Source organism: Amia ocellicauda, chromosome 9 (genome assembly GCF_036373705.1).
Source record: "Amia ocellicauda isolate fAmiCal2 chromosome 9, fAmiCal2.hap1, whole genome shotgun sequence".
NCBI lineage: Eukaryota > Metazoa > Chordata > Actinopteri > Amiiformes > Amiidae > Amia > Amia ocellicauda.
Genome location: NC_089858.1, coordinates 29,784,715 through 29,799,120, shown reverse-complemented (window position 1 = coordinate 29,799,120; position 14,406 = coordinate 29,784,715). Strand labels below are relative to the sequence as shown.

The window sequence follows — 14,406 nt, the reverse complement described above, 5'->3', positions numbered from 1 at the left end:
TTTGTGGTTCGGTACATTAATAGTGATGAAAAGTGCAGTGCAGGAACATTGACTGTAACTTGTTCTTGTCTATATTTTCAAGTTTGCTTTGTTGTGTTGTATGGTTTTAATTTACAATCTAGCGATCGTTGTGCAGTAGGGTACCGGTGGTTTATATTTAAATATGAAATCGCTTAATACTTGGATTTCACGTGTGGCAGTTTTCAGAACGTGAGATCTCTGCTATGGCATTTTTTTATTTTTATATAAAAACATATTTAACACCTATTTAAGACTTTCAACAGGTAATCTTTGATATTTAAGACCTTCAAGGCCCTAAAAATCAAAAAATGAATTAAATACTTTTTAAGGACTTGCAGGAACCGTATAAAGGAAATCAATCAATGTATTGTTTATTAAAAAGTTTATGACAATACCAAACAAATGCATTAATATACACAATATTTCCAAAAACACAAGTTGAAAATGATATTCATGGTGGCCTAAGTGTGTGTCTATGGCAACTGCTATGACATCACACCTCAGTGAGGTAGCTACTGAAGTCACTAAACATTCTACAGTAACTAGGTGATATGTGAATTGTAAAACTCTCAGAGCTGTTTCAACTTCACATGAAGAAGACGTGCTTGCTTTGATTGCCTGCATTCAGCAAAGTTCTATAAACAGTTCCTTTCATTCAATGTACGAATACATTGTTTATAGATAGATAGAAAGATATAGATAGGAGATACATATTACATTACATCTCCGTGATCCATCGCCTTCCATCTATGGACCACATTCAAACCCTTGGTATGTCATCCACTCTTTGAGCCCTGATTTGGCAAACACGCTACTGTTTATCACAGTATTAAATAAGTCAGCAATGTCTTTCAACTGATGCTCTTTCTAGGAGGATACTGTCCTGATTTTAAACTGTTCTTTTCAGCTCTTTTCAGAGTGGGTACTTACCGAGTTAAGGTCAGAAAGTACAAGCCTGCTGTACAAAAACCAAACCTGCTGAAATGTCTCCCTGGTGTACAATGTGTGACTGTTTTGTGATTCAAGGGATTCAACACTTCTTAATTTAATTCATTTTGTGCTTCAGAGATGCATCCTGAGGACATGAGAGCCAATAACACTGCAGGAATTACCCAGTGGGAAAATACTACACAGATGTAAGTTACAGAAAGAACTCCACTGTTTAATATTCACAGTGTTTGCTATACACAACATTGACTAAGTTTGAAACCACTAAAAAGTCTGGTCTTCAGTGTAGTTCATGGAGGATACTCTAGTGGTGAAGTGAAATAGAGTAGCTGTACTTTCTGTGAACATTAGTAAAATGAAGATTAACCTATTCCTACTCAAATACAAATGTTGCACTTTCGAAACATGCAATGAGCTGCAGCTATTCCGTGTTTTAACAAGTTTGTTTTCAAATTGCTTACTAACACAATTTTGTGTTTTAGGTTTGGTATACAGCAGTTTGGTCGGGGAGACCAAGTTAACACTGCTGAAGATGACCTCAAAGCACAGACTTACGCACTTCAGAAAGAGATAGAGAAGCTGGTAAGAAAAAAAAAAAATCATAACATTCACAAATCGGCTTTCACACTCTTTGGTCCTTACACAAAATACTGTAACATCATGTAACGTGTACCACTGTTTCCTATAAATAAAGAGAAAAAAGCAAAAAATGAAACTCCACATTTGTTAATTCTTAGGTAAGACAATTTAAAAAGTGTGTGTGACATGAATAAGGCCATTCATTAATATTTGCCACAGAGTTCGCAATCAAAGTGCTGGTCAAGTCAGTTCAAAAGTTTGGCTTTTAATGTAAAGTGTAACTGCGTCCCACAAAGAGAGAAAAAAAGAGGCCAGTAGTGAAATCCATTGCTATCCAAAAGACCATAAATTGTTTGTAGCTCAAGGGTGGAAGTCAGCCCACTGCTGATGCTCGCCAAAGCATGGAGTGACATTGTAAGAGTCAGATGGTATGGTCTCTCCATTTCACCCTCTCCACATACAGGAGGAAGAAACCAGTGTGCTGAGGACTACGTGTGACCTGCGGAGTAATGAGGTAGGCTGCAGTTTCAAAGTCCTGAAATGAACAGTTTGCTGTTAGTCGGATACATCTTTACAACAAATTATAATAATCCTCCCCATGTTCATACTATTACTATTATAATTATAATTTTTGTCATCTAAATCAAGACCAGAAAAACTGGTAAATGCAACACTCTTGAAAGTATATTAAACCACAGGATATTCAGAAGATAAAAACATAAGAAACCAAACACCCATATCATTTTGTGTAAAGTGCTGCCTCCTAAAGCCCACTTCTAATTCTAGCATTATAGTTGCGTTTCAATTCACCAACAGTTCAAATCAAAAACATGCTTTACTAAACTTTCAATCCATTTCTGTTAGGTTGTCCTTGAAAGACGACACTTGGATTCCATCAACAAGCTGATTGATGTTACACAAACAAAACGATCAAAGCTTGAGGTACACAGCTAACTGGAAACTAACAGTTTACAATACAGAGCTTTTCTTACTGGGTTCCTGATGCAAACCCCGAGCCTGTCCTAGACTCAATTGGCTGATTTCAGAAATTGTGATTAGGATTAGGCTTCTCTACCTAAAATGACATTGAATAGTCAATGACTAGTGCTAATTTGGATCTGTGAAACTAGACCAATAAGTTTTACCTGGATACATTTATTTTACTTGCTTGTACTTTGTTCTTCAAATGTATCATCAATCTCAGAGACTATTGTAAATTACTCTGTAGTGATACTTACTGTTGTTAAATTTAGCTTATATTTTTCTCAAGTCACTTCGCTTAAAAGCTTTGGCTAAGTGACTTATTCGTCTCACCTTCAGAGTAAACAAGATTTAACATCACTATTACTGCAGGATTAACCTACATTAACAAAATGTTAAAATACTTTTTTAAAGAAAGTGCAACCTTTAGACAGTACAGGATAAAATATGTATTTTTAATATCTTCATGCTCTACAATATCTTCATTTAATTTCGCAGGTGGAGCTGAGTAAAGATACAAATCATTTAGAGGTCTATATTAAACTCCACGACACAGTAAGTGACCACAAAGATTAATCATATTACCATTGCTGGACATAAAAGTAACATTACAGGTCATTAAACCCATATGCTTTCCTACAGATCAAGAAAGACATGGCAGAAATAGAGCCCAAACACCAAGAGGCTCTTGAAAAAGGAGAGGTAGGTAAAGATAAGTAAAGATAAATAAAGGCAAAACAAGCAGTCACTGCTGGAGACATTACATTGCATGAATAGGAAAAAATACCCCACTTTAATCTGTAAGCAGGTCCTTAGCAAGTAATTCTGTACTATAAGCCCATGGATAGGTGGCAACTTCTTTACTTAGTCCAGACAACAAGAACCTGGTTTAAATGCATTGGTGGCTACTGTGACCCAAGGTCTCAGCAAACAGTTGCTGCATTTTTAAAATCAACTGCTGTCCTTTCCACCTGAGCTGTTAAATAACTTGTTGGTCCAGACAGGAGAACGGCAGATCAGAAACATTTGTGAAATGTACAAATGGAGTGCTGATGATGCTCACATACAGGCCGGGGATCTGGGGCTGCCTAAGTGTCACCATTGTTGCATCTCATTCTGTACAGAGGAGAGCTATATCTCAATGCCTGAGTAGTCCATATTACAATATGACTGAATGTGACAAATTAGCGGTCACAGCCCAATTAAGGCAAGAAATCGTTGAATTAAGTAGGTAGGACCTGAAGAGACAGCAGGGTTCCAGGATAAGAGTTGTGCCTCCCTGGTCTACATGACCGCTGCTTCGATGTCTATAGGTATATAGTTGCTATAAAGCCTGCTCTGAGTTAGCCACTGCAATAAGCATTTGAACCGAATTTTATCTAAGCTGTGCCTGAAGGAGCTCCTCTCAGCTCAGCCATTGTGTCCACACTGCGTTTCAGAGCCTGGAGAGGGAGCTGGAGGATCTCCAATGGAAAATCAAACACCCTGAAATGTGTTCAGAGGAACAAGCTCTGTGGTTCATCAGGGCATATGAGGAGCAGTATGGTAACCAACTCCAGGAGGAGGAAGAGGGGGAGCAAAAGGAAGAGGCAGAGAAAGAGACAGAGTCAGAGAAAGAGACAGAGTCAGAGACAGAAACAGAGTCAGAGACAGAAACAGAGTCAGAGACAGAAACAGAGTCAGAGACAGAAACAGAGTCAGAGACAGAGACAGAGAAAGAGCCAAAAGCCACTGAAGTAATGGTGGAAAACACAGCTGTGGAGGAGGATTGGTAAGTCCCCTACAATAAGATCAAACTAGGAAACCCACAGCTCTGTGCTGCTCTAGACTATGGCTGAGTGCCAAAGTATGCAAGCACAAATCCCCACTGAATTTCTGTCGAGTTACACCAGTGTATAGCAGTTAAAATCAAACCCAAATGTCTGACAAATGTCAAAGTACTCATTTATCAGAAAAAGTTTAGAAAACAAAACAAACAGGTTTACTTGTAAATAAATTAATCCAAATGGAGAAAGGCTTTTATTACAGATCAAAGTGTTAGGGCTATTCTATTGCCCTGACTTGCATGCTTTACTCTTTGAATAATCTTTGATTTACTCATTGTTAAATGTTTGATGTTGAGATTAACCAAGTCCTGTATTAGATTTAAATATCCATCTTGAAAAGCAATACTGTATGTAATAACTGCATTAACAAGGCCTCAGTCACAGAATAAAAGTTTGTAATTATTTCTCTTTCTGATCAATACATTTGTTCTTATGTCTGTTATTGATTCATTTAAATTACTTTTATTTTAACACAGGAATGGCGGCTGCTTTTCCTTCCTCAAGTTCTGGAGGAGGAACAGGAGCCAGAAGAAAAAGAAGGTAAGACCAGACTTGACCTACAATTGACTTGTATAATAAATGCCCACAGTATTTGAGAGACATCTGTCTTAGCATAACTGCCGAGCCTCAGAACTGTGGGTCTCTTTAAACGGCCATCTTTCCAGATTTCCTCCTCTTTAGCTCTCACTGATCTTAAACTTTAAAGTGATCATCATAAGCAAGAAAAACTAAATTGTTACTGAAATGTAGCTTGAACTATTACTGTTGCCAGTGAAGTTGATTATCAGCTATGAGTTTATTCTGGGAGTTTTCCCCACTGCTTTAAAGCCTTGCATAAGTGTGTACTTTCTAACCAGAATCCCTGTCTGACACTCCTTTTCTTTTATCTCTTCAGGGCTTCTGGTGCTTTTAAAGAAGAGGCAAGATCAGCTGCATTTTGACTCCAGATAAATAATAATACATTACATTTAAATAATTAATCATTAGATAAATACATGATTACACAATAAACATTTTAAACCACTTAAATGAATCTGAGGTGTATTTTATTCTGACAAGCCATAGTTATTTAGTACTGTCAGTTCCCTTTGAATTTGAATTGAAGACAGCACAGTGAAAAATTAACTACTCGTATAATCAGGGCAGACATTTGTTTTTTTTAATTCTTCCATTCTCTCGACCTTTGGAAGCAATATATTTCCAAAGAAAGTGCATATTAGTGCATCATTCCGTAAAGGGCATCAGGCAGGTTAAAAGGTCAATTTTCATGTCAGATATCGTATCTAATGATTACAGGTGGAAGCTTATCCAGTTACTTTTTACATTGGTGAGGTATGCAAGCATGATGACCACTAACAAGGGGGGATATATGGATAAAACGATGGAACAAAAAGATATCCGCTGTTGAAATTGCTTTTGAGAAGATTACATGCATTTTCATCCAAATCAATATTTTAGGCCCATTCTTTATCTGTCTGCTCTATTTCAGTATGATTGTCAATGTGACCCCAGCACTTTTACTGCAGGAGTGGGTACCAGCTGCTTGATATTTCATGCCAGTTAATTTTATTTTGAGTACATCTGAGCAGACACATGTCGAGTTAAAATAACACTGAGTGAATAATGGATCAAACTTCTATTGAATGGGAGTTCAATTTCTGTCCCGGCCAGGTCTTTCAGTAGAGGATCAATTAGGTTGAGGCTAGGGCATCCACATGTCCTGTAAATCACGTTCAACATCAAGCTCAATCCCAGGAGACGGACGATTAATTATTTCTGCAGATTATGCATTTATAGAAGGACATCCAATTTGCTTTAACAAACTAGAGAAGTGCAGTTGAGGACAAAACAAAGCTAACAACAGATGGGCAACCATTTAGCAAAGGTAATGAAGTCCTATTGGCAACCTTGTACTCTGTTCAAAGCTTGCGGACACAAAAAAGCACTCACAATCTCTTTAGTCCTTTGAAGACAAGTGCAATTCGGAAAAGCGAAGTGAGATACCCAAGATATTAAAATAAAATAAAAACCTAGGGGTGCCAGTCTCTGAGGGTTCTCTGACAGAAAAAATTATCAGGTGGTCGAGTGATTCTGCAGAGGAGCAATCTCCCTCTTCTGCTGCAACAGCGTGCAAATAGAGTCACAGTCACACTTCAGCAAGCTTTCTTGGGTTCATGAGAGATGGATGCCTAAACAAAAAGAAACTGGATGTCTTGGATCTGAAAAACCAAGACATCCATTGCTCCTGCCAGGGTCCACTGAACCTGCAGTTAATTTGGTCTAAATATTTCCGCACTTTTCTTGGGTGGCGTGGACCCACATTACTTTTAAACCCACAGCCTACAAATTCAACCGGATTTGTTCAATTAATCTCATGTACGGTCATGTCATTATTATTTAAGAATGTTGTAATGAGAAAAATAAGTAAATCTAATAATCTTTTCTGAATATGCCGTGAACAAAGGCTAACTGCGACATATATGGGCATATCTGAAATTGTCTGTTACATTTTTTCTTATTTTTTCCTTGTCGGCCTCATTATTTCCACCTGATTTGTAAAGTTAATGAAAAACATTTTACCTGCAGCAAATCTGAAGGTCACATCTCGTAAGACCTTTTGGTCCCGATGGCAAATTGGAACGCCTCAAGCTCTGCTTTCAAAGCCTCAGGAAATTACATCTGTTTTTTCTGTGACCCATCTCGAAACCAGTTGAATTCCATTAATGCATTTGGAACCTTATCCTGTTCCTCTGAGGGGAGACTGATAACACTTGCAGACCGTTACTGGAATTTTTATAGATTTTTTCTTGCTCTCCGTTATTCAAATTCTGTTTTGCATTCAAAGGTACAAATATTCGTGCATTTCTAAAAGACAGCAAGTGCATACATTGCTTTTCCATTTTATTAAAGGCTACATGAGAGATTAGATTTGTGGAGCAGAATTCAGTGCATTTTTTTAATGCATATAAAGTAATGCATTTTTAACCCCATCCTCAGGGCTATGATTTAAAGCTATAAGTAAACTAAAGCCACACCATGCTATAGCAGCTGACATACAAGACCTGTGATGTGGGAAAAGGAAAACAGAACAGGGATTCCAGATTACTGTATTGTAAAACAGATCTCTTCCAGAAAGAAATGTTTAATTGGGCACATTTGTGGATGTTCATTGGAGCGGTAGAAACAGCATGGACAAAATGGTCAATATGACGTTTTTGTATGTTCACTGTTAAGTCAAAATTATTGCTTTTTAAACACCTTTATAATGATTTGACATTAGTAAAAAAAAAAAAAACTCAGCATGGCTAAAATAATCGACAACATGATTCACCAGCATGAATCCTGTGCATGCCTACACTCAGTGCCCATTGATTCAGTTCAGTTTGGATGTAGGCTTCTCCAGCAGGCTTTTCAAAACCTCACATGAATGATTCGCATGTTTCCGCCAGTCTAAAGTTCAATGTCATGCAAGAGCTGACCTATTTCTTCTACAGTCTGAAAAGGGCAAAGCTCTGAATGCAAAGTGGGGCAGCCTCAGGGAGCAGTGACCAATACCTTTGAAATGTGCACTGACAAAAATGTGTTAATCCACAGGACGACTTGACAACCAATGACCCACAAACACAAAACACGGTCTTCATAATGGATATGGCTACCTGCGTTCCATGTCAAACCTACTACTACTTTTGTTACTGGTTACCAGTTATAAACTGGCAATGATAATAAAATGGCAAAGATCACCCTTAATATTGAAGGAAATAAAAAATCAAGACTACAGTGTTATCAAAGAATTATAATGATAATTGACTAAATCTATGTAAAGTAGAAACTTAGCTTATGAAAGTCTGGCATGCTAAGTTATCACATTATTTTTAGAAGAAATCATTGTAAAATGACGCATTGTTTGGAGGGATGACAAGGGTTTCACAGCAGAGAAGGAGAAAAAAAAAAGAAAACATATATAAAGTTTGTAGTATTTCAGTTTTGATTTGGGAAAAAAATAAAGATCAGCCTTTTCTGAAGTTAATGCTTCTCTGAAATTATAATGCAAGCCAAACGATCATCAATAATGCATGCATTAAACACCCAGTGTAAGATGAAAGCTGGAGCTGAATTTCATTAGGGCTTTGTCAGTTAATATTACTTTGCAGCACCACCCAGACAAATCAAGGGTAAAAAGTCAGGTTGTTTTACATTGCCAAGTCTAGGTAACAAGAATCAAATTAACTTCAGACTCCCCTGCTCCATGAAGTCATTTGCTTTAGTCCTCAATTATAATTACACTTTATTATCTTGCTTCCCAAATCTTCAAGTCATTAGGAAATCAGACGCTCTGAGACAGAGATAAAGCAGCAGAAGCCTGCATTCTTTCTTTCAGCATTACGAACAAGCCAGAGATGTCTGTGTGCCAAAAAAAAATGCTTCTATGTGCCAGTTACCCCAATGCAGCAAAACTCTGGACTTAGATGCCAGCCCTAAGTGAGAGAATACTCCAAACATCACAGCTTTATAAAGAGTTGAAAAGTACATAGAAAAAAACATTTCAAATTCAGCAGCTACTATATAGATGAAATGTAGGTACAATTATGTCTTTTGTCAACATTCAAATGTGTTTTACCATTACCATTTAGGATCTCAGGAGTTATTTTAAAGTAAAACGTGGACATACTTTTTCTTCCCACGATTTGAGTCAGCGCTGGTGGACAAACCAACTAACTCATATCAACAAAACAGCAGATATAACCAAATTAAGTGTCCACCCACTCCCCTCAGTGCTCTGAGCTCTAGCTGCATCTCTAATGTAGTGGGTACCTCTTGTTTGGACAGTGGTCGGAATTTTGTCTGATAGCGGCTGAGTTCCACGTTGAGCCGATGAACAGTCACTTTTAGGCCGTCATTTTCGTCAACTAGCTCTTGGGCCTGCTGCCGGAGGGAGATGAGTTCTGCCACCTCACCTGAGGAAAGAATGTATATGGTCAGGGACTGAGGATAAAAGGAGTCATGGATAACATTCATAAAGATCTATTGAAGATCTAACTTTTGGGAAGACTTCTACATAGACAAAGAGCCAGATTAAAAGCAAAACTTAATCCACCAGCTAATAATTTACAGAGTACAAATCTATTCTCCATAGCGTGAGTAGAAGAAAGTTGAAAAATTGAAGTTGACATTATGTACAGTTGTGTCAGTGTTCTGATGTATCACAGCCAAACTAGGAACTAATCTTTAGAACTATTTATGCTTATAAAATATCTATCTATTTGGAACATAGGGAAAAAAACTATTATAAGTATATGCCAATTTACAGTGCCTACACCCCCGTTCAAAATGTTCACCTTTTGTTGCCTTGAATTAAAATGCAGTAAAATCATATCCTACCCCACAACTTCCATATGAAAAAAATAACCTAAACACTGGTAAAAAATTTTTATAAAAATAAAAATAAAAACTGAAATGGCTTGGTTGAATAAGTGTCCACCCCCCTTATAACAGCAATCCTAAATTAGCTCAGGTGAAAGCAATCGCTTTCAAAATTGCACACCAAGTTAAGTGGCTTCACTGGTGTTCAATTGTAGGGATTCACATGATTTCAGCATACGTTTTGCATTTCCTGTAAATTTCCTCTGCTGGGAAGTGCATTTCAAAAATATGACTTAACCATGAGGAGCTTTGAAAACACTTCCAGGCTGTCAAAAGGCACAGATCAGAGTATGGGTATAAAACATTTCAAAGGCCTTGAATAAGCCTTGGAACACGGTTTAAGAAGTGTAAAGTGTATGGCACCTCCAAGACCCAGCATAGATCAGGCCATCCCTTCAAACTGGATGACCAAGCAAGGAGACTGATCAGACAGGCCACCAAGAGACCAACGGAAAATCTGCAATTGTAACAACAATATCCCAACCACTCCACAAATCTGGCCTCTATGTTAGGGTGGTAAGAAGTAAGCCATGACTGAAGACCTTTATGCAAAGTGTTATGTTTGGTGCAATCCCATCATATTACGGAGATGTTTCTCACTGGCAGGGACTGGGGCACTTGTCAGGAAAAAAGGGAAAAGTAACAGAGCAAAGTACAGAAAAGTTCTTGAGGAAAACCTGCTGCCCTCTGAAAGAAAGCCTTTCAGCATGACAAAAACCCAAAGCACACAGCCAAAGCTACACTGGAGTGGCTAAGGAAGCAGGTAAATGTCCCTGAGTGGCCCAGTTGGAGCCCTGACTTAAATCCAATTGAACATTTGTGTCATGAGTTGAAGATGACTGTCCATCAACGCTCCCCAAGGCAAGGAACTTGACAGAGCTTGAACCATCTTGTAAAGAAGAATGGCCAAATATTGCCAAATATAGGTGTGCAAAGCTGGTACAGACTCACAGCTGTAATTGCTGCCAAAGGTACTTCCACCAAGTATTAAGTGGGGGGGTGGGGGGGTTCACTCTAAAACCTTTTTCCCCTTAACAGTGTATGATGTGTAGATAAGTGGATAAAATCCTTATTTAAATTAATGAAACTGAGGCACTGACAACTAAATGTGAAAAAAGTTAAAGGGGGTGTAGACTTTCTATAGTCACTCATATTTGAGCTTAACTTAAACTCTTCACTTTGCACAAGTGATTGTTTTAATGACACAAAAAACAGCATCTGCATATGTACTCTACAATTGTGCCTTAGGTTATTTTCCTTTTTTTAAGTTTAATGAAAACAAATTATGCAATTTGTATTAAAGTATAGAAAAAGCATATCTGTGCCCTTATGTCAATCTGGGTATAATTCATATGAATGTATTTTAACCTTTCACAAAGACCAAGCAAAAGACCCATAGCAAATTTGATATACATTATAAGTACAATGAGTAACAAACCAGAGCCTGAATCCCACCAACGTTCAGCCAACCAGCTGTATGGTAGACAATTCTATCACAGTGTGCTGAGGGCAAACTCTAAAACCCACTAAGGAAGGGGAAGCAGTGATTCAATGCAAACCAAAGTGAAATAAGTTGGATGGTATAAATAGGATTGCTACATTTCAACATTTACATTTAAGAAAAGTACAGTGATGGAAAAAAGTATTTGATCCCCTGCTGATTTTGTACGTTTGCCCACTGACAAAGAAATGATCAGTCTATAATTTTAATGGTAGGTGTATTTTAACAGTGAGAGACAGAATAACAACAACAAAATCCAGAAAAACGCATTTCAAAAAAGTTATAAATTGATTTGCATGTTAATGAGTGAAATAAGTATTTGATCCCCTATCAATCAGCAACATTTCTGGCTCCCAGGTGTCTTTTATACAGGTAACGAGCTGAGATTAGGGGCACTCTCTTAAAGGGAGTGCTCCTAATCTCAGCTCGTTACCTGTATAAAAGACACCTGTCCACAGAAGCAATCAATCAATCAGATTCCAAACTCTCCACCATGGCCAAGAACAAAGAGCTGTCCAAGGATGTCAGGGACAAGATTGTAGACCTACACAAGGCTGGAATGGGCTACAAGACCATCGCCAAGCAGCTTGGTGAGAAGGTGACAACAGTTGGTGCGATTATTCGCAAATGGAAGAAACACAAAATAACTGTCAGTCTCCCTCGGTCTGGGGCTCCATGCAAGATCTCACCTCGTGGAGTTTCAATGATCATGAGAACGGTGAGGAATCAGCCCAGAACTACACGGGAGGATCTTGTTAATGATCTCAAGGCAGCTGGGACCATTGTCACCAAGAAAACAATTGGTAACACACTACGCCGTGAAGGACTGAAATCCTGCAGCGCCCGCAAGGTCCCCCTGCTCAAGAAAGCACATGTACAGGCCCGTCTGATGTTTGCCAATGAACATCTGAATGATTCAGAGGAGAACTGGGTGAAAGTGTTGTGGTCAGATGAGACCAAAATCAAGCTCTTTGGCATCAACTCAACTCACCGTGTTTGGAGGAGGAGGAATGACCCCAAGAACACCATCCCCACCGTCAAACATGGAGGTGGAAACATTATGCTTTGGGGGTGTTTTTCTGCTAAGGGGACAGGACAACTGCACCGCATCAAAGGGACGATGGACGGGGCCATGTACCGTCAAATCTTGGGTGAGAACCTCCTTCCCTCAGCCAGGGCATTGAAAATGTGTTACAAAACACACAGCCAAGGCAACAAAGGAGTGGCTCAAGAAGAAGCACATTAAGGTCCTGGAGTGGCCTAGCCTCCCTGTGGAGGGAGCTGAAGGTTCGAGTTGCCAAACGTCAGCCTCGAAACCTTAATGACTTGGAGAGGATCTGCAAAGAGGAGTGGGACAAAATCCCTCCTGAGATGTGTGCAAACCTGGTGGCCAACTACAAGAAACATCTGACATCTGTGATTACCAACAAGGGTTTTGCCACCAAGTACTAAGTCAAAGGGGTCAAATACTTATTTCCCTCATTAACATGCAAATCAATTTATAACTTTTTTGAAATGCGTTTTTCTGGATTTTTTTGTTGTTATTCTGTCTCTCACTGTTAAGATACAACTACCATTAAAATTATAGACTGATCATTTCTTTGTCAGTGGGCAAATGTACAAAATCAGCAGGGGATCAAATACTTTTTTCCCCTCACTGTAGAGGCTGGGGTTTTATTATGGTAAAAAATAAACAAATAACGTCTAAAAACAGCAAGCTGAAGGATGATTCAAGGCTAGCCTGGCGCAGGGGCTCAGTCCAGCACGGGCCTCTGTGGGCATGCCTCCCACCTCGTCTGGGGCTCCTCTCAGTGGCAGCCAGGAGCCTCCTGTTGTGCCTCTCCAGCTCCTCCACTCTGAGCTGGCTCTCCTTCAGGCACCTACTCTGATCATCACACTGCTGCATCAGGGCCTGCCTCTCAGTGACCAGGGCCTGGTTTCGCTCTTTCAACTCCTCCAGCCTCTCCTTATGCATTGTCAGGACTTCTTTGAAAGCCTCATCCGTCAGGTCTATCAGCCCCATGACACAGCAACACAGCAACACCAACACAGCAAGCCACAGCAAAACAAAACAAAAAAGGATATGGCAGGGTAATAGCATAAGATGTGCATAGAAATTATATCATTAAAATAATAATCAGATTGGCTGACACATCCAAAGTCCTTTTCTTCTCAAAGGATGGAAAATGTTTCCAGGCATGTTGAGGATGTTATAGGAGCATCTTAGGTCAAGGTTCAATCTCAAAGCGTCTTTTAATGGTAAACTTCTATGCACATAAAAAAACATTTCAAGGAACAAAACAGGGGTTGGGATTAACACTAAGTCTATGTTGAGTTTCACAGGTAACAACAACAACACCACAACAAATACATTTACTTAGAAGGGTGAAAGAAACAAACACTTCTTCCATTGCAGTTCTTATCATTATCCACCCATAATAAAAGGTTTAGACAGAAATAATGAGTTTAAAGCTTATTCAGGAAAAGGGATGAATTGACTACGAGAACTTGACTATATAGGCATGATTGAAGGACATCCACAAATGCATAATAGAAAATTACAGATTCATTTCCACACATACAAAATGAATGATATGTTGTTATCAAACCATCTTATTAAAGTATCAAGATATGGGCAAATAAGCAAGAACTGTGGTATTAAAATTATAAACAGACATACGGACACAGAACAAAAAAAAATTAAGTAAGTAAGGTAGAGGTTCTTTTGCTCAGTTTAAAAGAAATCTCCATCTTTGGTTGGGTTTTTTAAGTTTTCTGTCTTTCTGAATCTAAATTACGATTCATAACGTGAAATGGAAAGTCATATTTACTTCATAAACAAGCAGAAATTACATCCACAATAAAACTTAATCATCACTGTAATCAGCAGAAGAACCCTTAGAGCAGCAGGAAAATTAGCTAAGCCCAGCCACTAATGAAAGGAGTAACAGATAACATCACTGCAGACACAGTAGAATGCATGACACATATCTAACCTGATCTGCTGCCTTTTCTTATGCTCTTCTTTGAGACAGTTTTTTTCTTAGGATGATTCTTAGGAGATTCGACACTCAAGTCATCGGCTAAATCTGGAAAAAAAAAAAAAATCATGACAGGAGACATCTTGAA

General features: G+C 38.6%; 2 protein-coding genes across 4 annotated transcripts in view; one reads left to right on the top strand and one right to left on the bottom strand.

Moving 5' to 3' along the window:
* The window catches only part of cep89 (centrosomal protein 89), a 134,857-nt gene that overhangs the window by 105,284 nt on the left and 15,167 nt on the right, over positions 1 to 14,406 (bottom strand). For all 3 annotated transcript variants that reach the window (XM_066714036.1, XM_066714038.1, XM_066714037.1), the window contains 3 exons: positions 14,274 to 14,366; positions 13,069 to 13,287; positions 9,168 to 9,310 (listed from right to left, as the gene is read on the bottom strand). In XM_066714036.1, coding sequence (XP_066570133.1) covers positions 9,168 to 9,310; positions 13,069 to 13,287; positions 14,274 to 14,366 — 455 coding nt within the window. The remainder of the gene's footprint in view (positions 1 to 9,167; positions 9,311 to 13,068; positions 13,288 to 14,273; positions 14,367 to 14,406) is intronic.
* Positions 352 to 4,958, top strand: LOC136759163 (uncharacterized). The gene is made up of 9 exons (XM_066714035.1): positions 352 to 792; positions 1,088 to 1,157; positions 1,452 to 1,551; positions 2,012 to 2,062; positions 2,413 to 2,490; positions 3,028 to 3,084; positions 3,172 to 3,231; positions 3,969 to 4,300; positions 4,832 to 4,958. Exons 1-9 carry the CDS (start codon positions 771 to 773, stop codon positions 4,920 to 4,922), a joined length of 861 nt encoding a protein of 286 aa, XP_066570132.1. The 5' UTR covers positions 352 to 770; the 3' UTR covers positions 4,923 to 4,958.

What these genes read in the sequence shown, in the direction of transcription:
- LOC136759163 (XM_066714035.1), top strand. Translation starts at nt 771, where the DNA reads ATGGACCACATTCAAACCCTTG. An exon ending in ATATTAAACTCCACGACACA is followed by an intron (nt 3,085 to 3,171) that starts GTAAGTGACCAC and finishes GCTTTCCTACAG; the next exon opens with ATCAAGAAAGACATGGCAGA. An exon ending in ACAGCTGTGGAGGAGGATTG is followed by an intron (nt 4,301 to 4,831) that starts GTAAGTCCCCTA and finishes ATTTTAACACAG; the next exon opens with GAATGGCGGCTGCTTTTCCT.